The 18,425-nt window shown below is 39.2% G+C and overlaps 2 protein-coding genes across 2 annotated transcripts in view; one reads left to right on the top strand and one right to left on the bottom strand.

The window, feature by feature from the left end:
• Positions 1–64: 64 nt before the first annotated feature.
• smarca5 (SWI/SNF related, matrix associated, actin dependent regulator of chromatin, subfamily a, member 5) lies at positions 65–8,337 on the top strand. Its single transcript, XM_033967422.2, is given in 25 exon segments — positions 65–313; positions 900–1,040; positions 1,265–1,431; positions 1,988–2,088; positions 2,171–2,271; positions 2,366–2,545; positions 2,632–2,787; positions 2,908–3,039; positions 3,184–3,252; positions 3,350–3,394; positions 3,396–3,460; positions 3,586–3,812; positions 4,212–4,333; positions 4,592–4,744; positions 4,829–4,961; positions 5,044–5,192; positions 5,278–5,400; positions 5,515–5,622; positions 5,690–5,803; positions 5,996–6,118; positions 6,355–6,487; positions 6,562–6,680; positions 7,103–7,315; positions 7,708–7,818; positions 7,926–8,337. Coding segments are annotated over 25 exon segments (3,126 nt in total). The 5' UTR covers positions 65–238; the 3' UTR covers positions 7,992–8,337.
• Positions 8,338–8,369: 32 nt separating this feature from the next.
• Positions 8,370–18,425, bottom strand: part of frem3 (Fras1 related extracellular matrix 3) — a 36,333-nt gene continuing 26,277 nt past the window's right edge. The window contains exons 12-24 of the mRNA XM_033967532.2: positions 18,069–18,199; positions 16,554–16,712; positions 15,704–16,007; positions 15,491–15,622; positions 14,509–14,840; positions 13,541–13,733; positions 13,254–13,358; positions 11,914–12,041; positions 11,685–11,819; positions 11,233–11,359; positions 10,815–11,002; positions 10,148–10,294; positions 8,370–9,660 (exon numbers count right to left, since the gene is read on the bottom strand). Coding sequence (XP_033823423.1) covers positions 9,112–9,660; positions 10,148–10,294; positions 10,815–11,002; positions 11,233–11,359; positions 11,685–11,819; positions 11,914–12,041; positions 13,254–13,358; positions 13,541–13,733; positions 14,509–14,840; positions 15,491–15,622; positions 15,704–16,007; positions 16,554–16,712; positions 18,069–18,199 — 2,630 coding nt within the window. The 3' untranslated portion in view covers positions 8,370–9,111. The remainder of the gene's footprint in view (positions 9,661–10,147; positions 10,295–10,814; positions 11,003–11,232; positions 11,360–11,684; positions 11,820–11,913; positions 12,042–13,253; positions 13,359–13,540; positions 13,734–14,508; positions 14,841–15,490; positions 15,623–15,703; positions 16,008–16,553; positions 16,713–18,068; positions 18,200–18,425) is intronic.

Below are 18,425 nucleotides of genomic sequence, written 5' to 3' on the forward strand. Positions count from 1 at the left end.
TTTGGTTCTCGCGATACTTGAAGTGACGTGACTTGGCGGAACGCGGGGGCCCGAGAAGAAAACCCCGCTCGCGCGAACGTGCTCGTGTGGGTAACCGGTGCGTCTTTCATTATAAACAACAGGATAGTGATCGCTTAACGGACAAAAGTCACGATATTCTTAACAACAGCAATTGTATAATACGTCACACATCTATTAACGGATTATTTACTTTGATCAAAAGAAGAAATCTACCAAAATGTCCGAAAGCCCATCCAACGAAGAACAGCGGGAGGAACAGACTGAGGAACTTGATGAAGCCGGGGGAGCAGAGGTATGATGCCTTACAATGGGCATTGTCTAGATTTGGCACTAGTTGGGTGTTTTTTAACCTTCTCTCTTTGTTTAAAACTTCACGAAGCTCACTGCCCGTGTGTATGGACCTTAAATTCCGAAAAATTCCTCTTTCTCTTTGTCAGTGCTGCTGCGTAGAGTTGTGCTAGTTTAGCCTCTTTAGCTGTTAGCTCCTGACAACAGCTCCTGACAACAGCGCCTTCATCTCCTCCACCGGCGAGACAAGCTGCACTGAGCCGGGCTTCAGCTGCTGTATAAGCGCTAGTCCAACAGTCTACTGCCATTGGTTTTCTTTAAATGCCACAATGTTTCTCTGTATGTCATATTCTGGCACAGTTGTACGCAGTTGGATAAGTCCCTCCGCGGCACTGTCCCATTTACGCCTTTTGTTTTCAGGGGAAACATGCTGCAGACAGGGCGGTTGTTTTGAGGATCCACACACTGCCGCTGTTGCATGTTCACACTTTCTGTGTTAGTTTAGATCGCTATTAGAGGTAGAATCTTCCAAACTCAAGACTAAAACGACAGCAGTGACATTCAAAATGTTATGCGTTTATTCTACTTAGGAAAAGTCTGATTCCGATGTGGGGAAAGAGTCTTCCTCAGATGCTGGCGCTGATGGGCCTGATGGACCTGATGGACCCGATGCCTCCTCTTCCTCCTTCTCCCCATCCAAAGCTTCCTCAGCAGGCTATGAAGAGAAAGTGGTAGGTATTCTATCACTGTAAATAACATGACTTTTCTCTCAACTCCACAGCTGATCTCAATTAAATGTCTTTTTGTAAAGCCCAAAACAGCAGTTGCCTCTTATGGCTTAGTAACCACAATAAAGTGAGAAAATAAAAAAGAAATATAAGCAAATGAATAACTGTCCCAGTACATCCCAGAACACTCCTTTGTTTTTACTGATTTTCATATTTTGTTTTTGTAGAAAACCGATCGGACCAACAGGTTTGAATACCTGTTGAAACAGACTGAGTTGTTTGCTCATTTTGTCCAACCAGCGGCACAGAAGACCCCCACATCCCCTCTGAAGATGAAACCAGGGCGCCCGCGTATTAAGAAAGATGAGAAACAGAACCTGCTCTCAGCTGGGGAGTGAGTGCAAGACCTCTCTTTGATTATAGTTAAATAATGCATAATGAGGTCCTATATTAGGAAAAAATTACTACTGTGAGCTTTTAGTCATGGTGGAATGTTGTGAAATCATCAAAAACATAACCAAAGTTGTGTTTCGTTTCAGTGGCACAAGTAATCTTTTTATTATTGGTCAGTTTCTATCTCCAAAGTTCAAAATACCTTGTGATTTCAGGAAGTGGTAGTTTTGAAGTCAAGAGCTACCTTTTTACCTTTTAGTTCAGTAGAGATTCCAGGGTTGAAATGATCCAAATTATTCTAGTGAAGGTTAATGTAGTTTAAAAACATAATAGAGCACTTCCTGTATTATCACTTAACATCACAAGGTGGAGTATTTTCTGCTTGAGAGAAGAAGTCAAAATATGCAGGATTTGTGTATTAAATGTATGACAAACAAAACACAACTCTGTTATAATGTCGTTTCCTCATTAAAAAAAAAAAAAAACAGATTAGAAAATAGGGCCTTTTTAAAATAGATACTAACTGATCTTCATTTTTTGCTTTTGTGTTTCCTCAGCAATCGCCATCGGCGCACAGAGCAAGAAGAAGATGAGGAACTGCTGAATGAAAGTACCAAGACGACTAATGTGTGCACCCGCTTTGACGAATCCCCTTCTTGTAAGCACTCACTCTGTTCTATACTTAATAGAATTAGTTTATCTCATTTAGTTTGTCTGATTTCTTTTTTTATGTATTCCAGATGTCAAGACTGGAAAAATGAGAGACTACCAGATACGTGGTTTGAACTGGCTCATTTCTTTATATGAAAACGGAATTAATGGCATTCTCGCAGATGAAATGGTAAAAAAAAAACCCAAAAAACTAAGCATTCAATAATGAGCAGAAGTGTTCTAGGTCTACTTAAAAATAACTTGTAAATATTGTTGATTTCCAGGGTTTGGGAAAAACTCTGCAGACTATTTCCTTATTGGGGTACATGAAGCATTACAGAAATATCCCTGGTCCACACATGGTGCTTGTGCCCAAATCCACCCTGTACAACTGGATGAATGAGTTCAAACGCTGGGTGCCTTCCCTGCGTGCAGTGTGCCTCATAGGAGGCAGAGAGCAGAGGGTATGTCAGTGCTAAATGATGACTGAACATAACCATGACATCAAATATTAAATGAAATGTATGCATGTTTGCTTTTCCTGTTTTAGACTGCTCTGATTAGAGATGTACTGCTGCCTGGGGAATGGGATGTATGTGTTACATCCTATGAAATGCTAATCATTGAAAAAGCAGTGTTCAAGAAGTTTAATTGGAGATATCTTGTCATTGATGAAGCTCACAGAATCAAGAATGAGAAATCAAAGGTTTGAAACAGACTTTGCTTTATTGTGTGTGCGCGTGTGTGTGTGCGCGCAAGCGCAAAAAATACTTTTTTTTTTTATCTTTTTTTTTTTACAAACTAATTTGTTCCAACTGTTTTGCAGTTGTCTGAAATTGTACGAGAGTTTAAGACCACAAACCGTTTGCTTCTGACTGGAACTCCGCTGCAGAACAACTTGCACGAGCTGTGGGCTCTGCTCAATTTCTTGCTGCCAGACGTCTTCAACTCCTCTGAGGTACAATTAGATTTTTGTATTAAATACTTGCTTAAAGATGTGTCTAAGCCTCTTTTATGTTCCTACTCTGAGCTAACTTTTTTTTCCCTAAATCTTTTTTTTTTTTTTTTTTTTTAAATATCTTTTTTTTTTTCCCCACCACAGGATTTTGATTCGTGGTTTGATACAAATAACTGCCTGGGAGATCAGAAATTGGTTGAACGTCTTCACACGGTATGTACTTAATCCAAACTATTTTCAGAAAAGTTTCCAAATACAGTTGTATTTAGAAATCTTCAGTTTTTCTCTTCATGTTCTGTTTTTTGTCTAGGTATTGCGCCCTTTCTTGTTGCGTCGTATCAAAGCTGATGTAGAAAAAAAGTCTTTTACCGAAAAAAGAAATCAAGATGTATATTGGCCTAAGTAAGATGCAACGAGAATGGTAAGTATTTTTGTTATAACTTTCAGTTGGTTTATAAAAAAACATTACGCAAATTGATGCACTGATTAGGACATTTCAAACCTACACTATACAAAAACATATTTTTAAACCAACTTGTTGTGTAGGTACACAAAGATCCTGATGAAGGACATTGACATTCTGAATTCGGCCGGTAAAACGGACAAAATGCGTCTGCTGAACATCCTCATGCAGCTGAGGAAGTGCTGCAACCACCCGTATCTGTTTGACGGAGCAGAGCCCGGGCCCCCCTACACCACCGACCTCCACCTGGTTGTCAACAGCGGCAAGATGGTGGTGCTGGACAAACTGCTGCCCAAGCTCAAGGAGCAAGGTGGGGCAGAATCAAGAGAAGTGAAAGGATTTAATAGTATTAAGTCAAACTCATGATGTTTTTTAATACATTAGAATGTTTTTAAAATGCAAATGAATTGTACCATCTGTCATATTACCATTTGATACTTATCCTGTGTTATTAACTGTTCAGGAAAGGTCCTATTTGTGTGTGGGTTTTTTTTAGTATTGATTCTTGCCTAAATTTATGTTGTTTCAGCAGAAGTATTAGGGTTGTTGAACGTATTGATAACCCAGACACTAATTAAAACTAAATCAAACAGCATTTATTTAAAAAAATGAACATTTTATACACTCATTCCAAAGGGAAGTTGTTTGAATGAATGAAAAAAAAAAAAAAACTCTTTTACTTAACATTCCTAGTCTGTTTGATGTCCAGGTTCCCGTGTGCTCATCTTCAGTCAGATGACCAGGGTGCTGGACATCTTGGAGGACTATTGCATGTGGAGGAACTACGGCTACTGTCGTCTGGATGGTCAAACGCCACATGAAGAAAGACAGGTGTGACAAATGCCAAACACGTGTTAACTTATCTTTTCCCATGTACTCATACAGGAGGTTTGGTGGGTGTAACACTATGTTTAACACAGGTTGTCATTTCACATGATAGCGGCTGTTTGATACTTCACTTGTTCACTTGCATGATAACAGAATGTCAGTAAAAACTCTTATTCAAAACCAACGTCTTTTATTGCATGAACAACACAAACTGTGCTGCTTTCCCATAGTGTTGTATTTCAAGCTGTGTTTTTTTTCCAGATCTCTATCAATGTATTCAATGAACCCAACAGCAGCAAGTTTCTGTTCATGTTGAGCACCAGAGCTGGAGGTCTGGGCATCAACCTGGCCACAGCCGATGTTGTCATCCTGTATGACTCAGACTGGAACCCTCAAGTTGATCTCCAGGCCATGGTAATGACAATCCCTCCATATCCTCAACCAAACAATCTCTTAACACACAAAGGAACAGACTGTGTAATATGTTCTTTGTTTCAGGACCGAGCTCACAGGATTGGTCAGCAGAAGCAGGTGCGTGTCTTCAGATTCATCACTGAGAACACTGTGGAGGAGAGGATTGTGGAGAGGGCTGAAATGAAGCTGCGTTTAGACTCCATTGTGATCCAACAAGGTAGTCTTTTGACACTTTTTGCTTGTTTGGAAAGTACAACTTTCTGTTTGTAGTAAATAACCCTTTTAATTTAATTTTTCAGGGCGATTGGTGGACCCGAGCGCCAACAAGCTGGGGAAAGACGAGATGCTGTCCATTATCCGTCATGGTGCCACACATGTGTTCTCCTCTAAAGAGAGTGAAATCACTGATGATGACATTGATGCCATTCTGGAGAGGGGAGAGAAGAAGGTAAGACAGTAGTTGAACACACAAGAATAACTGCAGTGTTGAGTATTTGTGATGATTTGACCAAACACTAAATGTGACATCACAGACGGCTGAGATGTCAGAGAAGCTATCTTCTCTCGGTGAGAGCTCTTTGAGGAACTTCACCATGGACACAGAAGGCAGCAGCGTCTACACGTTTGAGGGCGAGGACTACAGGGAAAAGAAAAAGGTTATTTTTCCTGTTTATTATTTACAAATATATTATATTTACTTTATATTTAGTATTTACAAATTTGTGATTAAAACAAACTAAACTTATCTGCTGTTATTTAAAAAAAATCAGGTCATTACCAACTGGATTGAGCCCCCCAAAAGAGAAAGGAAAGCCAATTATGCTGTGGATGCTTACTTCAGAGAAGCTCTGAGAGTCAGTGAGCCTAAAGCTCCCAAGGTACGTATTTTAATATTTTTAAATAATTGTTTATGTATTTATTTAACATCCTTTTGTTTTTTCATAGGCTCCAAGACCTCCCAAGCAGCCAAATGTTCAGGACTTCCAATTCTTTCCCCCACGTCTTTTTGAACTTCTAGAGAAGGAAATTCTCTTCTACAGAAAAACTATAGGTTACAAGGTACAGTGACTGTTTTCATTTAAATAGTTAGGGCAGCAGCCAACAATAAGTTTCTCAAGTTGACATCAGGTGACATCATCTCAAAATAACGTGTGAATTTCACAAACTGATTAATCAATCTTAGTAATATTTTAAGGATGTTGTATGTGTGTCATGCATGTCTTATTCAGTCTTTACCTGTCTCTCCTATAGGTCCCTCGTAACCCAGAATTGCCTAATTCAGCTACAGTTCAGAAAGAGGAGCAGGCCAAGATTGATGAGGCTGAGACGCTAACAGAAGAGGAACTAGAGGAGAAGGAAAATCTGTTGCAACAGGTAAGTTATTCAGTATCTGTAAGCTGTACGTGAGGAGACTGTTCAGGAATTCTTGAAGCATCTGGAAAAATCCCCATGCTGTTCTGCTAACTGTGTTGCTAAATTAAACCACTAAAGAGATTCATGATTCAAAACAATTTATTTTTGTAAAGCCCAAAATCACAACAGCAGATGCCTCTTGGGGCAGAATAAATAATAATGAATAAATAATTATACTGTAACATTCCAAAATCCAGGGCTTTACTGCTTGGAACAAACGTGACTTTAATCAGTTCATCAAAGCCAACGAGAAGTGGGGACGTGATGACATTGAGAACATCGCCAGAGAGGTGGAGGGTAAAACTCCTGAGGAAGTCATGGAATATTCAGGTAAATACATGAAGATATATACATCATATTTAGCAACAAATAACAAACAAATTCAAATCAAATCTTTACTTCAGCTGTCTTCTGGGAGCGTTGCAATGAGCTACAAGACATAGAAAAGATCATGGCACAGATTGAGAGAGGAGAAGCCAGAATTCAGAGAAGGATCAGCATCAAGAAAGCACTGGACTCAAAGGTATTTGAAGAACTGAAACTATGTTTTGATTTTGGTGAAAAGTATCAAATCATACACTAATTGAAACAAACTGATATTAAATCAACTTCACAGCACAGTTGCTGATGCAACTGTCATCAGGACAAAGCATCTGCCCTGATGCAGCTTCTAAAGCATTTCAGGAAAAGCATAAGACACATAGACTAGCATTCACCCATGGACCACTACGGAACCTATCTGTATGACTGAGGGATTACACAGTATTTTCTTAAGTTAACATACAGCCTAATTATTTAATTTTGAAAATCACATTCTATTGTTAAGAGTTTTTTTTAATTATGTTTTTGGGATCGACTTTGAGTCTGTTCCTTTGTTTCTTAATAAAGTTTGAAATGTTAGTATTGTGACACTAAACTTTTCCTGACCCATTATTTCTTTGTTAGATTGGCCGCTACAAGGCTCCATTCCACCAGCTCCGCATATCATATGGCACAAACAAAGGCAAGAACTACACTGAAGAAGAGGACCGCTTTCTCATCTGTATGCTCCACAAGCTCGGCTTTGACAAGGAGAGTGTCTACGATGAATTGCGCCAATGCATCCGCAATTCCCCACAGTTCCGCTTTGACTGGTTCCTCAAGTCCAGGACAGCCATGGTAAGTGCTTTTTTTTTTTTTTTTTATAACCTTTTTAAGTGTCACTGCGCAAATGAATAAGTAGTTCAAATTACTTAAAGTTCGCATGTTTAAGTTGAATTAAGTAGATTTGACTTTGCAAGTAAAATGATCTCTCAATGGAATAAGGCTTTCTTTCTTGATTCAAACATTAGATTTAGTTTATTGTTTTAATTGCAAAGAGTTGTTTTTCATTAGCATCTTGTTCCACTATTTTTAAGTAAAAAAATGCTTGTTCTGTTAATTTTACTTGTCATGTGAAATTTACTCAATGAGAATATTTTCTTAATTGAAGTAATTTTAACTTGGCAAGATTTACATTTTCTTATGTAGATGTGGATTTGAGTTAATATTTAATTCATATTCTTCATCAGGAGCTGCAAAGGCGCTGCAACACACTGATTACACTAATCGAGAGGGAGAACATGGAGCTGGAGGAGAGGGAGAAGGCTGAGAAAAAGAAGCGAGGCCCAAAGTCTGGATCTGTAAGTTGTGTAAACACTTTTCTATAGAATCCATCTGACAAATTGTAAAGTAGCGAAAATTCTACAATGGGCCTACCTAAATATGTACCTGTGATTTTTCTTCTCAGGCTCAGAAGCGAAAGTCAGAAGGGACTCCAGATGGCCGTGGACGCAAGAAAAAGCTAAAGTTGTGAAGACATCAACAACATTGGATTCCTTGAGAGCAGCTGCTGTCAGCCCAGTGTGGTTAGTCCTAGTGTCTGTAATAATGTACTGTCGCCCCCCAGTGGACTGATGTGGCCATATTAGGTAGAAGGCCTTTCACTTCTGAACACTGCAGCTGTGCTGGTCTAGTTTTATTGGCTAGTTATTTTTTACTAGTGCTTTATTCAAAGAATTGTATTTATGCCCGTTGGTTGTACCACATTCCATTGCTTGAATAATATGTACAATTTTATTTTAAGAAATCTGTTCAGTTCTTTCTATGTGAAGTAGGAAATGTCTTTTGAACTTCAAAATAAACGTCCCATTTTCTAATAATGTGCTGTGAATAAATTAAGACACCAGAACTTCCAAAAAACATTTATATTTGGCAGTGGAAGTGTAGAAACATCCATATTTCAGCTGGCACAAAATAAGACAGCTGATAATAGAATACATTAAAATATATATACGGTCATATGAATAATATAATTATAAATTTGATACTGCACTGTAGGAGGAGTGGTTCTTTCAAGTTTCGCCAGGGTTTACTTCTATTGTATATACAGATGGTTTTGCATCCAATTACACCCATATTTAGCAGAAAAAATGTAAAAATAAAAAAATTGCATTTTCAAAAAAATAACATTTACAATCCCTTTCAGTGACACCATATTGGTAATATTACTAAGCAGTGGGCCTGTACATTCACTGTGGGCTTTTTGAAACACCACAGTGGCATCAGTACAAAACACATTTTCATTCAAAGTCAGTTTCAACCAACATTCAGTCTGTTCTTTACTCTTCACAGAACAATTAACAGTGAATCATAATATTAAAAATGGTAAACTAATTGGCAAAGGTACAGGAAATTTTCATAAGTTGGGCTTGCATGCATTTGCAAACATAATATTTTACAACCTGATGAGCAACCAAATTAATATAACTACATTTCAAGTGGCTCCTCTAATAAAAATAACGTTCTACATTTGAGGCGTGAAGAAGCGCCAACATTCTGTGCAGTCTGCAGGATGTGATCTGCTGGACTCAGTGCTACGTCAGTAAGGCAGGAGGACACCTGGGTGGAGGAGAGTCTTTACAAAGGGAGTTGCATTAGACCTCCGAGCTGTCTGAGCTGCCCCACATGCTCGCGGTGCCGTGGCTGTAGCCGTGGTACGCAGAGGATGAGGACGTGGAGTAGGGGGCGGGCTGGTTCTTCTCTTTCTTCTTGCGTCTCACCAGGAGAATGACCACCACAGCGATGATGCACGCTAGAAGGATCATACCTGCCAGTCCTACCAACATGGGCAGCATGGAGGAGTCAGTGGCCTCTCTACCAGAGCTCTCCAGCAGGGGGCGCTCCTGGAAAGAGTCGTGGTCCCTGACAGGAGACCAGGGCTGGCGCTGACTGATCACCAAGCGGTCCGAGCGGTCCAGGGCGATGTGTTGGATGTTGGTGCCGCGGTTGTTCTCGATGCCGATGTCTTGGGCGGGACCGGGGAGGGCGGGGGCGGCGCGGCGATTGCGAGTGGAGGGCGGGGCAAAGGAGGACATGCTGTGCTGCAGGTACTCCACGCTGCGCTTGCCAATGTGACGGTTAGCATTCTCTTTGGAGCGGACGGTGTAGATGGTGTGGATGAACCATTCTCTGCCTGCAGCCACCTGAAGATGAGAACATTGGTATTAGCAAAACTAAGCAAAAAAACAAAACAAAAGTTAATTAATTTTATTTTTATTCATTTATTATAGTTTATAAGTTCAACAGAGGAAGTTATTTACAGCTACACAGACAATGTGACTTTCTGGGGGGCTCAGTTTCTTTGACAGAGGAGGAAAAATTAGAGCCACTAAAATCAATGAACTCAAAATAAATATGTCGCGGAAGTGCCATCTTAAAATTATTCATATGTATGCCACTAGTTATATTATAAAATTATAAAATAAACAAATATATTTACTAAACTAAAATATAAAGTGTAATAATTAATTGTGGTGTAAAAAGTGGAAAAAATAAAATGTTAATGTTGGAGGAATGGAGGAAACATACAAACCAAACAAAAAAACTACACATTACTTTACTCTCACAGCACAAAAACTGCAGTTGTTAGTACCACTACTTTATGAAGAATCTCAGTCAAAAAGCCCTCACCTGGAAGAGTGGAGATGAGGAGAGAGTGAATCCGTCTGACCCAGGCTGTCTGACCAGAGACAGTGCTCCTGGAGTGTCGTAGGCCAAAGTCGCTCTGAACGCAACATCACCAAACGCTGTGGCCTGAGTCTCCGGCTGAGCTTTGTCCTGAAAAAAAAACAAAATGCAACAACACAGAAATGTTTTATAAAAGTACAAAACCAGTCAAAAGTTTGGGTGCACATTTAGTTTTTCTTTATTTTTAGTCTATTTACAGTGAAGGCATCAAAAACACACATACAGGGGGTAGTACGCAGTTACATTTTGCTCAGTTACATGTACTTGGGTAACCTTTTAAATAAATCGTACTTTCTAGCTGTATACTTTTACTCCTACTAATACTAATATTTTCATTGAAGTAACAGTACTCTTACTTGAGTAAAGGTTTTCTTTACTCTTCCCACTGAGTAAGTCTACAAGTGTCAAAAGCTTTATGTTGACAATGAAACGATTTGACCATTTATGTTTTTTGTGCCGCTCCTTCCCATATGATTTACTTTATCTCATTTTCGTGTCTATCCTTTGAAAATACCAAATTTTGTCCACTATTTAACGTTTTGTCCTTCAAATATTAACTTCAAATCATAAATCTGATGTTTTGCCCCTTTATTTTGCCTTTTTTACTTACCAGAATCTTGAATCTGTAAAGCAGAGACGGGGAATCAGCCAGGCACCCATACTCCTTGTTTGTGGGGTTGTACTTGGGCACGTATCCATCCGCCCCAGTGCACAGGAACACCTTTTCAATGCTGCAAGAGAAGGATTCTCCCAGGTTCTGCACTGGGTCCACCATCACACGGCCATAGATTGTAGAACCTGAAAACCAAAAGATAGATACGTTTTTGTCTTTGGGAATATTTAACACACTAAATCCTGCTCCACTTTATACCAAAAAGACAGATAAGTTCCCCCTTTCCTTGCTTTTGTATCTGCTTTTGAAACTCTTTTATATTTCTACGGACCCACACAGCACTTTGAAACTTTCTGAACTGAAGTATGATAAAGGTAGTTTCCTTTCATTCCACAAGAGGACAGTGTGGTCCTACCTTCTGAAAATGCAGTATCAGATCCTTCTCCAAAGCCCATAGAGCCATCAGACAACCACAGTTCTTTCTTGGACAGCAGGAACATTTGAGTGTTGAGGCTGAATTCAGCTGCCACTGGATCGCTCACCTACACAATCAAACAAATTAAACTATAAAATGGAAGCATCAACAAAAAGTATAATTATTCAAATATTGGAACATTAATATAAAGACTTTGCTACTACATTTACAAGTCTTTCCTCAAAATAATGTGTGTTTGGTTTCTTTCAAGAGCCTTACGCTATTTTCTGATCTATGCTATAATGTTGTTTCATCTTTAAAACAGACCTGGAGTTGTGTTTTGTTTCATTCACACATGTTTAACACACACAAACCTTGCAACAGCATTATAACATGGCTAAAACGCACAAAACTTCACCTTGTGCAATAGAGAACCTTTAAATATGTCTTACTTGCTGGAAGCGAATGTCCATGTCAAAAGTGAGTGGCTCCCTTGGGTGACACACAGGAGGGATGCTGAACTCTCCGTTGGGCGAGGCGATACAGGGAACCAATTTGACTGTGTAGGTCCCAGAATAATCACGCACCTACATGTCGCATAAACAAACAGAATATCAACACATGTTCCTATAAAATTTTTTTTAAATATTATACAAATACCATAGAATATTTGTAACTTACAGCAAAGTCAGAGACAAAACTCCACTGCTGCATGGGCTGGTTGTAGGTAGGCTCAGTCCGGACCAGGCCGAGAGAGAAGGTGAGGCCGGGATGGTCAGCACAAATCACCATAGAGGATACACTGGTGCCTATGGGTGAAAAGATCGATTAGCTTACATGAACTGGTTTAAACCTGGTTAAATCCTGGTTTAGTCCATTTGTCCTGACTTATTTCTTTTGTGTCAATGTACCATGGTTGGGAAGTAGTTTAGAACAGTGTAGAAAACAGTTTCACGGTGGTCATCTGGACATTGCTTTTGTGATCAAGACATTTTAGCTTCCATCCAGAGGCCATTTTCAATTTGATGGAACTGGCTTGAAGCACTGGGCTTTATCTTAACCTGAGTTTACAAAGTCCAGCCCCAAAGGAAGGAGTTTTAGAGTGAAACTGCCCTGCCCGTGTTTACGTTTGTCTCTAACATCATTATGGGTCATTATGCCGTTATTGTCTGCTGTCTCACCTGCTGTTAGGTGCCTGATTAACATTTGATTGACTTTTTTTGGTCTTAGTGCACAGGTTCAAAAGGCTTCTGTACACAGCTGGAAGATTATCACCATTTTTGCTCAGAGAGGAGAAGGAAAAGATTCTCTTTTATTCACGTAAATAACTTATTTTACACCTCTTGCAAACCGATTCTTTTCTCAGCTTAAAATATGCACTGCTCTTCAAATTTGATAAATAAACAATCATGTCATTATTTAACTGGCTCATGTTTTTGTTTTTTTGTTGTTTTTTTTCGAAAAAATATCAGTGCTTTTAGTCAACAAAAACATTTACTTTTAGTCATAGTTTTTGTGTTAACTTTAGACTATTATGATTATTATGATTACTTTTTGTTAGTTTTTTTAAATTCTGATTGAGTTTCAGTCTGCAAAAACATGACACTGATGAAAACTGTGACGATGAGATGTATTTCTAGTTAAATGCTTGTTCAGATCTTTATTTAGACCTGGTTTAGTCCATACATTTTCACATAAGTAATGCATCAGTTGTTTATCTTTACAAGTTCACTGTATTATTATCCCAATTATTATCTGTAATGTTTACTTACACAAAAAGCTTTTTACATTGTTCATGCCGCTCGTCCCCCTGTGTGACCCCTACAGGCTCATTTTGACATTTGCTGAAACGACCTCTGACACTTAACACAGGAAGGACCCCCAGTGAAGACCACCAGAAATAGATGAAGGGAAAAAGTGCCACATATAATCCTTCGGTAATCTAACAGTAGTTGCAGCTGTGCAGAATGAGCTCAGAGGATAAGTTAAGGTTATCCTGGAGCAGTGCACTAGTTCAGTACCTGGATGGGTCATGACAAACTGTCCTCTGAATCGAGCCTCTGTCTTAAAGTTGACCACCAGGCGGCCCTCTTCATTTATCCTCATGCTGGTGGGGTACATTGCACCTGTGGGAAAACAAAGTACATTTTAAAACAGGGTATTTTTTGTTTTTATTCATTATTATTTAACATTTGTATTAAGTTTTCAGTAATTCCTCCACTAGTTGTATTCAAACGTGTCAAATGAACCTCCAGACACGTTGTTAATGATATATTTTTACATTCTTTATTTAGATTTGACACCATACCTTGAAGTTCAGACTCAGGTGGGCTGCCGATACCATCCTGCCACAGAATAGCTGTGTCGTAGACAAAGGTGAGTTTGAGCTCTGACTGGAGGTCAAAGTGCTGCCACCCGCCCACAGCCACAGGAGAGTGGAAGACATAGGACACGTACAAGGGCACACGCACCGTCACGTAGGACTGGACCAGATTCAGCACCTAAATAGAAGAAAGGGCAGGGTTAAAAATAATGCTTTAAGTATCATTTGAGGGTTAACAGCGTAAGAGACATTTTGGGAATGATTAAGTTATTTGGCACATCAAATTAAAGTTTACAGTGGGCTTTACAAACATAGATACATAAATGATGAACACAATCTGCTATCTCTGATTATATTAGAGAGATATTAAAGAGTGCAAGTGTATTTAACTGCTATAAAGGTATATTAGACACATTTAGACCCAAGAAGGGGCAAATAATCACTAATTACTAGGGATAAACAAATGCTACTTAGCCATATATGTTTCCAATTTGTTCAAGATTTATTTATTTTTTCTTTCAATTATTATAATGTAACTTAAAGTCTTGAATTTTTACTTTATTTAGAGAGATAATGCCCACTGTAAATATAAATGATAACAATCTGTGAAGAAAAAAATTACAGGAAGTGGAGAGTTATATTTTTGACAATCAGACTAGGGAGAACTACATCCAAGTTTGGCACAATTTACCAGTAAGAAACACATTTTTCTGATACTTTAAATGTAATTTCAACAAAATAAATGTGTTTTCTTACATTTTTCTTTGTCAAATAATAATTTCTGTGTACAGGGAGTAGAGGAGTTTAGGCCCAGTGCAAGGTAACAGGAATTTCCTAGTGTGACGTAATGAGCACCAATCAGGAAGTAAAATCTTAGACATAATGATCTTATCTGTGCCTTGGTAAAATGAGTTTAAGCATTATAGCAGCCATTGTATATATCCTATTTCTACCTGTCCATCAGTCCCAATGGAGCCCCCGCAGTCATTGAGCAGCTCGGACATGTCGTAGTAGCTGGTGAACTCCCACAGACAGGCCTCCAGGTTGAGGTTTCTGTAAAAGCGCAGGGAGTTGGCTGAGCGCATGGAGGGGCTGTACTGATAAGGGGAGGTTTCTCCGATGATCTCCGGGTTCTTGGTGGCGTCGGTGATGAAGCCGTAGCCCGTCTGGATCTCGTTGAAGTCGAGCAGGTTGGAGCAGCGGTGGTTCCCTACACGAGTGCCATCCGGGCTCAGAGTCAGCTCGAAGTTGGACAGGGGTCTGGTGGAGATAACGGGGAGCATGCCTGATAAAAGAGAGACAAACGTTTTCATTAATCAGATTTGTTTCACAATTTGAGGATGTATATGTCCTATATATCCTCAATGTCCAAACACATGAACTTTTTACATTTGTTAAAGTTTTTGTATGTATTTTTTTGTGTTAAATACTTGTTTTAAATGTATTAAGTAACTAAGTAATTAAGTAGACATAGCCAAAAATGTACAAACAACCACTTCAATGATTCAATTCAGTAATAAAAGTTTTGGAAATGGAACGTTTGGAATGTTTATGTTGTGGTTGAAACTTAAAGAGGGGGTATTTTTTGGGGGGTATTAACTGCTAACACTCTGAGTCTTCCCTGCTTTTGCTCTCAGTGTTAAGTCACTCCCCCTTCAGACATCAACACAATCAGCGTGCATCGGATTTGTGAAGTTGTTGTGTATAGTTTTGCATCATGTTTTGGTATTTTCATGGAGAATTGTTGTGTAAGAGCATGATGATGTGAGCTTGTAGCCTGAGCACTGGACAGAATCTTGCAGCTAAGTGAAAGGAGGGTTTGAATAGAGCGCTAAAAAACTCAAGTGACATCTTCAGGTATATTTTTGATGACAGAACAGCATTATAACATGGTAGATAGCTATATAACCAACACAACACTTATATTTGACTCACCATCCATATGGGGCATGTTGACAGTGAGTTTGATGAGATTGGGGAAGTCCGGGTCATCTGGGCCAGTGTAGCGGATCTTAGCGGAAAAGGGTTCTGCCCCCACAGTGTCCGGAATACGAGGCTGACACATGCCTACAAAACCACGCACCGGACTTTATAATATAATACGATCCCCTTTATAATTACCAATACATTACCACTCATTTGTTTTACCTTCTTCTTTGCTGACCACAACTATGGGACTTGACAGCTCCAGACCTGCATCTCCGTTAGTATTGAAGGCCCTGGCGGCACACTGAATCCTGGATCCCGCGCGGAAGTAAATGGAGTCCAGGGTGATGGACTTGGTGTTGGTGAAGAAAGTGTTGGTGTCCACCTCTCTCATGGGGCTGGTCACTCCGTCAGAGCCTGTGGGGGCGCTGACCAACCAGCGGTACTGCGTCAGTGTGTCGTTGATGTTCTCAACCGCACAGATAGAACCGGTTTTGTCAAAGTCGTGATATTTTGGATTGCAAGCCTAAAGAAGAATATACAAATCACTTATTTTAGAGCGAAACATCAAATATATTAAACGGTCAATATTATGTCTGTTATGATGCTGTTTCTTCATCAAAAACATGGATTTGTGTTTTGTTTCATTCACACATGTCTAACACAAAATCTGCATATTAAGGCTGAGTTATTTCCTCAAATTGAAAAAAGTCTGTTCCACCTTGTGATGTCATGAGGCAATACAGGAAGTGCACCACTGTGTTTTTAAACTTCATACAGCTTCACTAAAATCATTTGCATAACTGTAGCTCTGGAATTGCCAATATCTGCTAAACTAAAGGTAAAATGCAGCTGTTAACTTTAAAACTACCACTTCATGACATCACAAGGTGGAACAGAGCATTTTGAGTTTTGGAGATGTAAACAGAATAATAGGATGGAATGAAACAAAACACAGTTACGGGTATTTGTTGACAAGATACCAACGTTATAACATGGCCTAAAGCTCTCAGGAATCCATGTGGTGTGATATAGGACCTTTAAAGTACATATTGTTGATAATAAAACATACCGTAACGCAAACGACAGGGTATCCATTGGGTGGGAAGGGTCTGTCTTTGATCTTGGACGTGTCGTCATACATGAGAAGGGAAACCACCTGAGGAACTGCAGGGAACGTGACATCGGCCACACTGTCCATCTCTTCAATGTAAACTATAGCTTTGTTCATCTAGAAAGCAAACAAAAAGTCATTGGCAAATCATCTTAAAATACAAGTGTTTATAGCTGATGGTTTACAAGAAAATAATGTCAATTGTAATTTTATTGACCGACTTACTCTACCAACTGAGCTGTATCGTAGCATTTTCTGTTATTACTTAGTTTAGTATTTGTATTTAGTATTTATAGTATTTAGTATTTTAGTAGTTTAGTATTTGTATATATCTAAATTTAATCAGTTTTCTTTTATGTTTTATTGACAAGGGAATTTATGTGAAATTGGTACAACTTTATAATAACTACACCTTTTTCAGCCTTAATACAGCATGAACAAAGGCTTAATTCATAATGAACAAATGATTCAGGCTTAGTAACAACTTCGTTAATGGTTAGGAGTAAGAGTTAGATTCAGATGAATGGCCAGACCAATCAAAATAGCTTGTGACGTATCGATTATATACGTTTTTTTTTCGAAATGTATTTATTTATTTGATAGGGACAATGCACATCTGTATAAAACAAATGTAAATATGTTGGATTGCTGTACACGGCCAAGCAAATTTACATCCGCTACATTCAATAAAATATTAAAATTGTATGATTGGTGTTGATGGTGAGTGGCGTCTTATTTCTGTCACATGAGTACTTGGCAGCTAATGTGGTCTAAATGTGGAGAATGTCATGGCCCTGTTTATAGCTCCCTCTACTGTTTGTTTCTGACGGGCATCTCATTCCAGGGAGAAAGGCTTTTTATAAGATTGGTGCGGGTGCGCTGACAGGGATGCCAGCTGTTGCCCTGGCTATTTTAACAGCCTCTGGTGCCCTGACACGGCGGGCGCATGCTCACGTGTGCTGGAATGCCCTGCTCCTCAGATATAGGCCACTGTGTTTATTTGTTTATGTGTTTGTAGGTGACATGGCATTTGCCCATAGACTGTATAAAGACGTGGACTAAGAGAGCGTGGCGTTACTCATAGTGCTCCAGAGAAATGAAGCTCAGCGAGGACAGCAGTAATAAGGGTGAATTTGGAGCTGAGATCCATATTTGGAATTCTGACTGTGAGTATCATAGCAACCAAAGATCCAATCAGGAGCAGTCACTAAAGGTAAACCCTCTTTCCCTTCAAATAGTGAAATAAAATCACCAGGATCAGGTAGAGCGGGTTAATACAAACATTTTAAGACCAAAATGACGAGCCTGGCAGCAGCAGTTACAGACAGAGGAGCGATGTTTTTTTCAATAGAAAGTGAATTGGAGTCAAAGTTGATGTTGCTGGAAGCGCGCCCATGTTCACTTCCTATTTCGAACACTGTGCCTAGGAAGTCAGCTGTCTATTTTTATATACAGTGTATGCATTTGCGCCACCTGCACTTCGGCGACCATGTTGTCGTCTGGCTTCATGTGAACGGTGAACGCTTCTCTCATCTCCCTCTCTCCGTCATACAGGATCTCAATCTCCACAAAGTGCTCCGTCTCGCCCTCCTTGAACTCAACATCTGAGGAATATATCAATTTAAGAATTATGAAATAAAATGGTTACATGGATATAGATCACTTTGTGCACTGCGTGCTCAGGACGGACACTAGACACTTATTCAAGCACGTATCGATACTGAAAAAAGTCACATAACTGGATAAAATTTGAGTTTTATCAAGAAAAAAGGTATATTTTAGATGAGGAAACTATAAATTATAAAGATATATCAGATAATAGTGGAATAT

Source organism: Periophthalmus magnuspinnatus, chromosome 1 (genome assembly GCF_009829125.3).
Source record: "Periophthalmus magnuspinnatus isolate fPerMag1 chromosome 1, fPerMag1.2.pri, whole genome shotgun sequence".
In the NCBI taxonomy this organism is placed as follows: domain Eukaryota; kingdom Metazoa; phylum Chordata; class Actinopteri; order Gobiiformes; family Gobiidae; genus Periophthalmus; species Periophthalmus magnuspinnatus.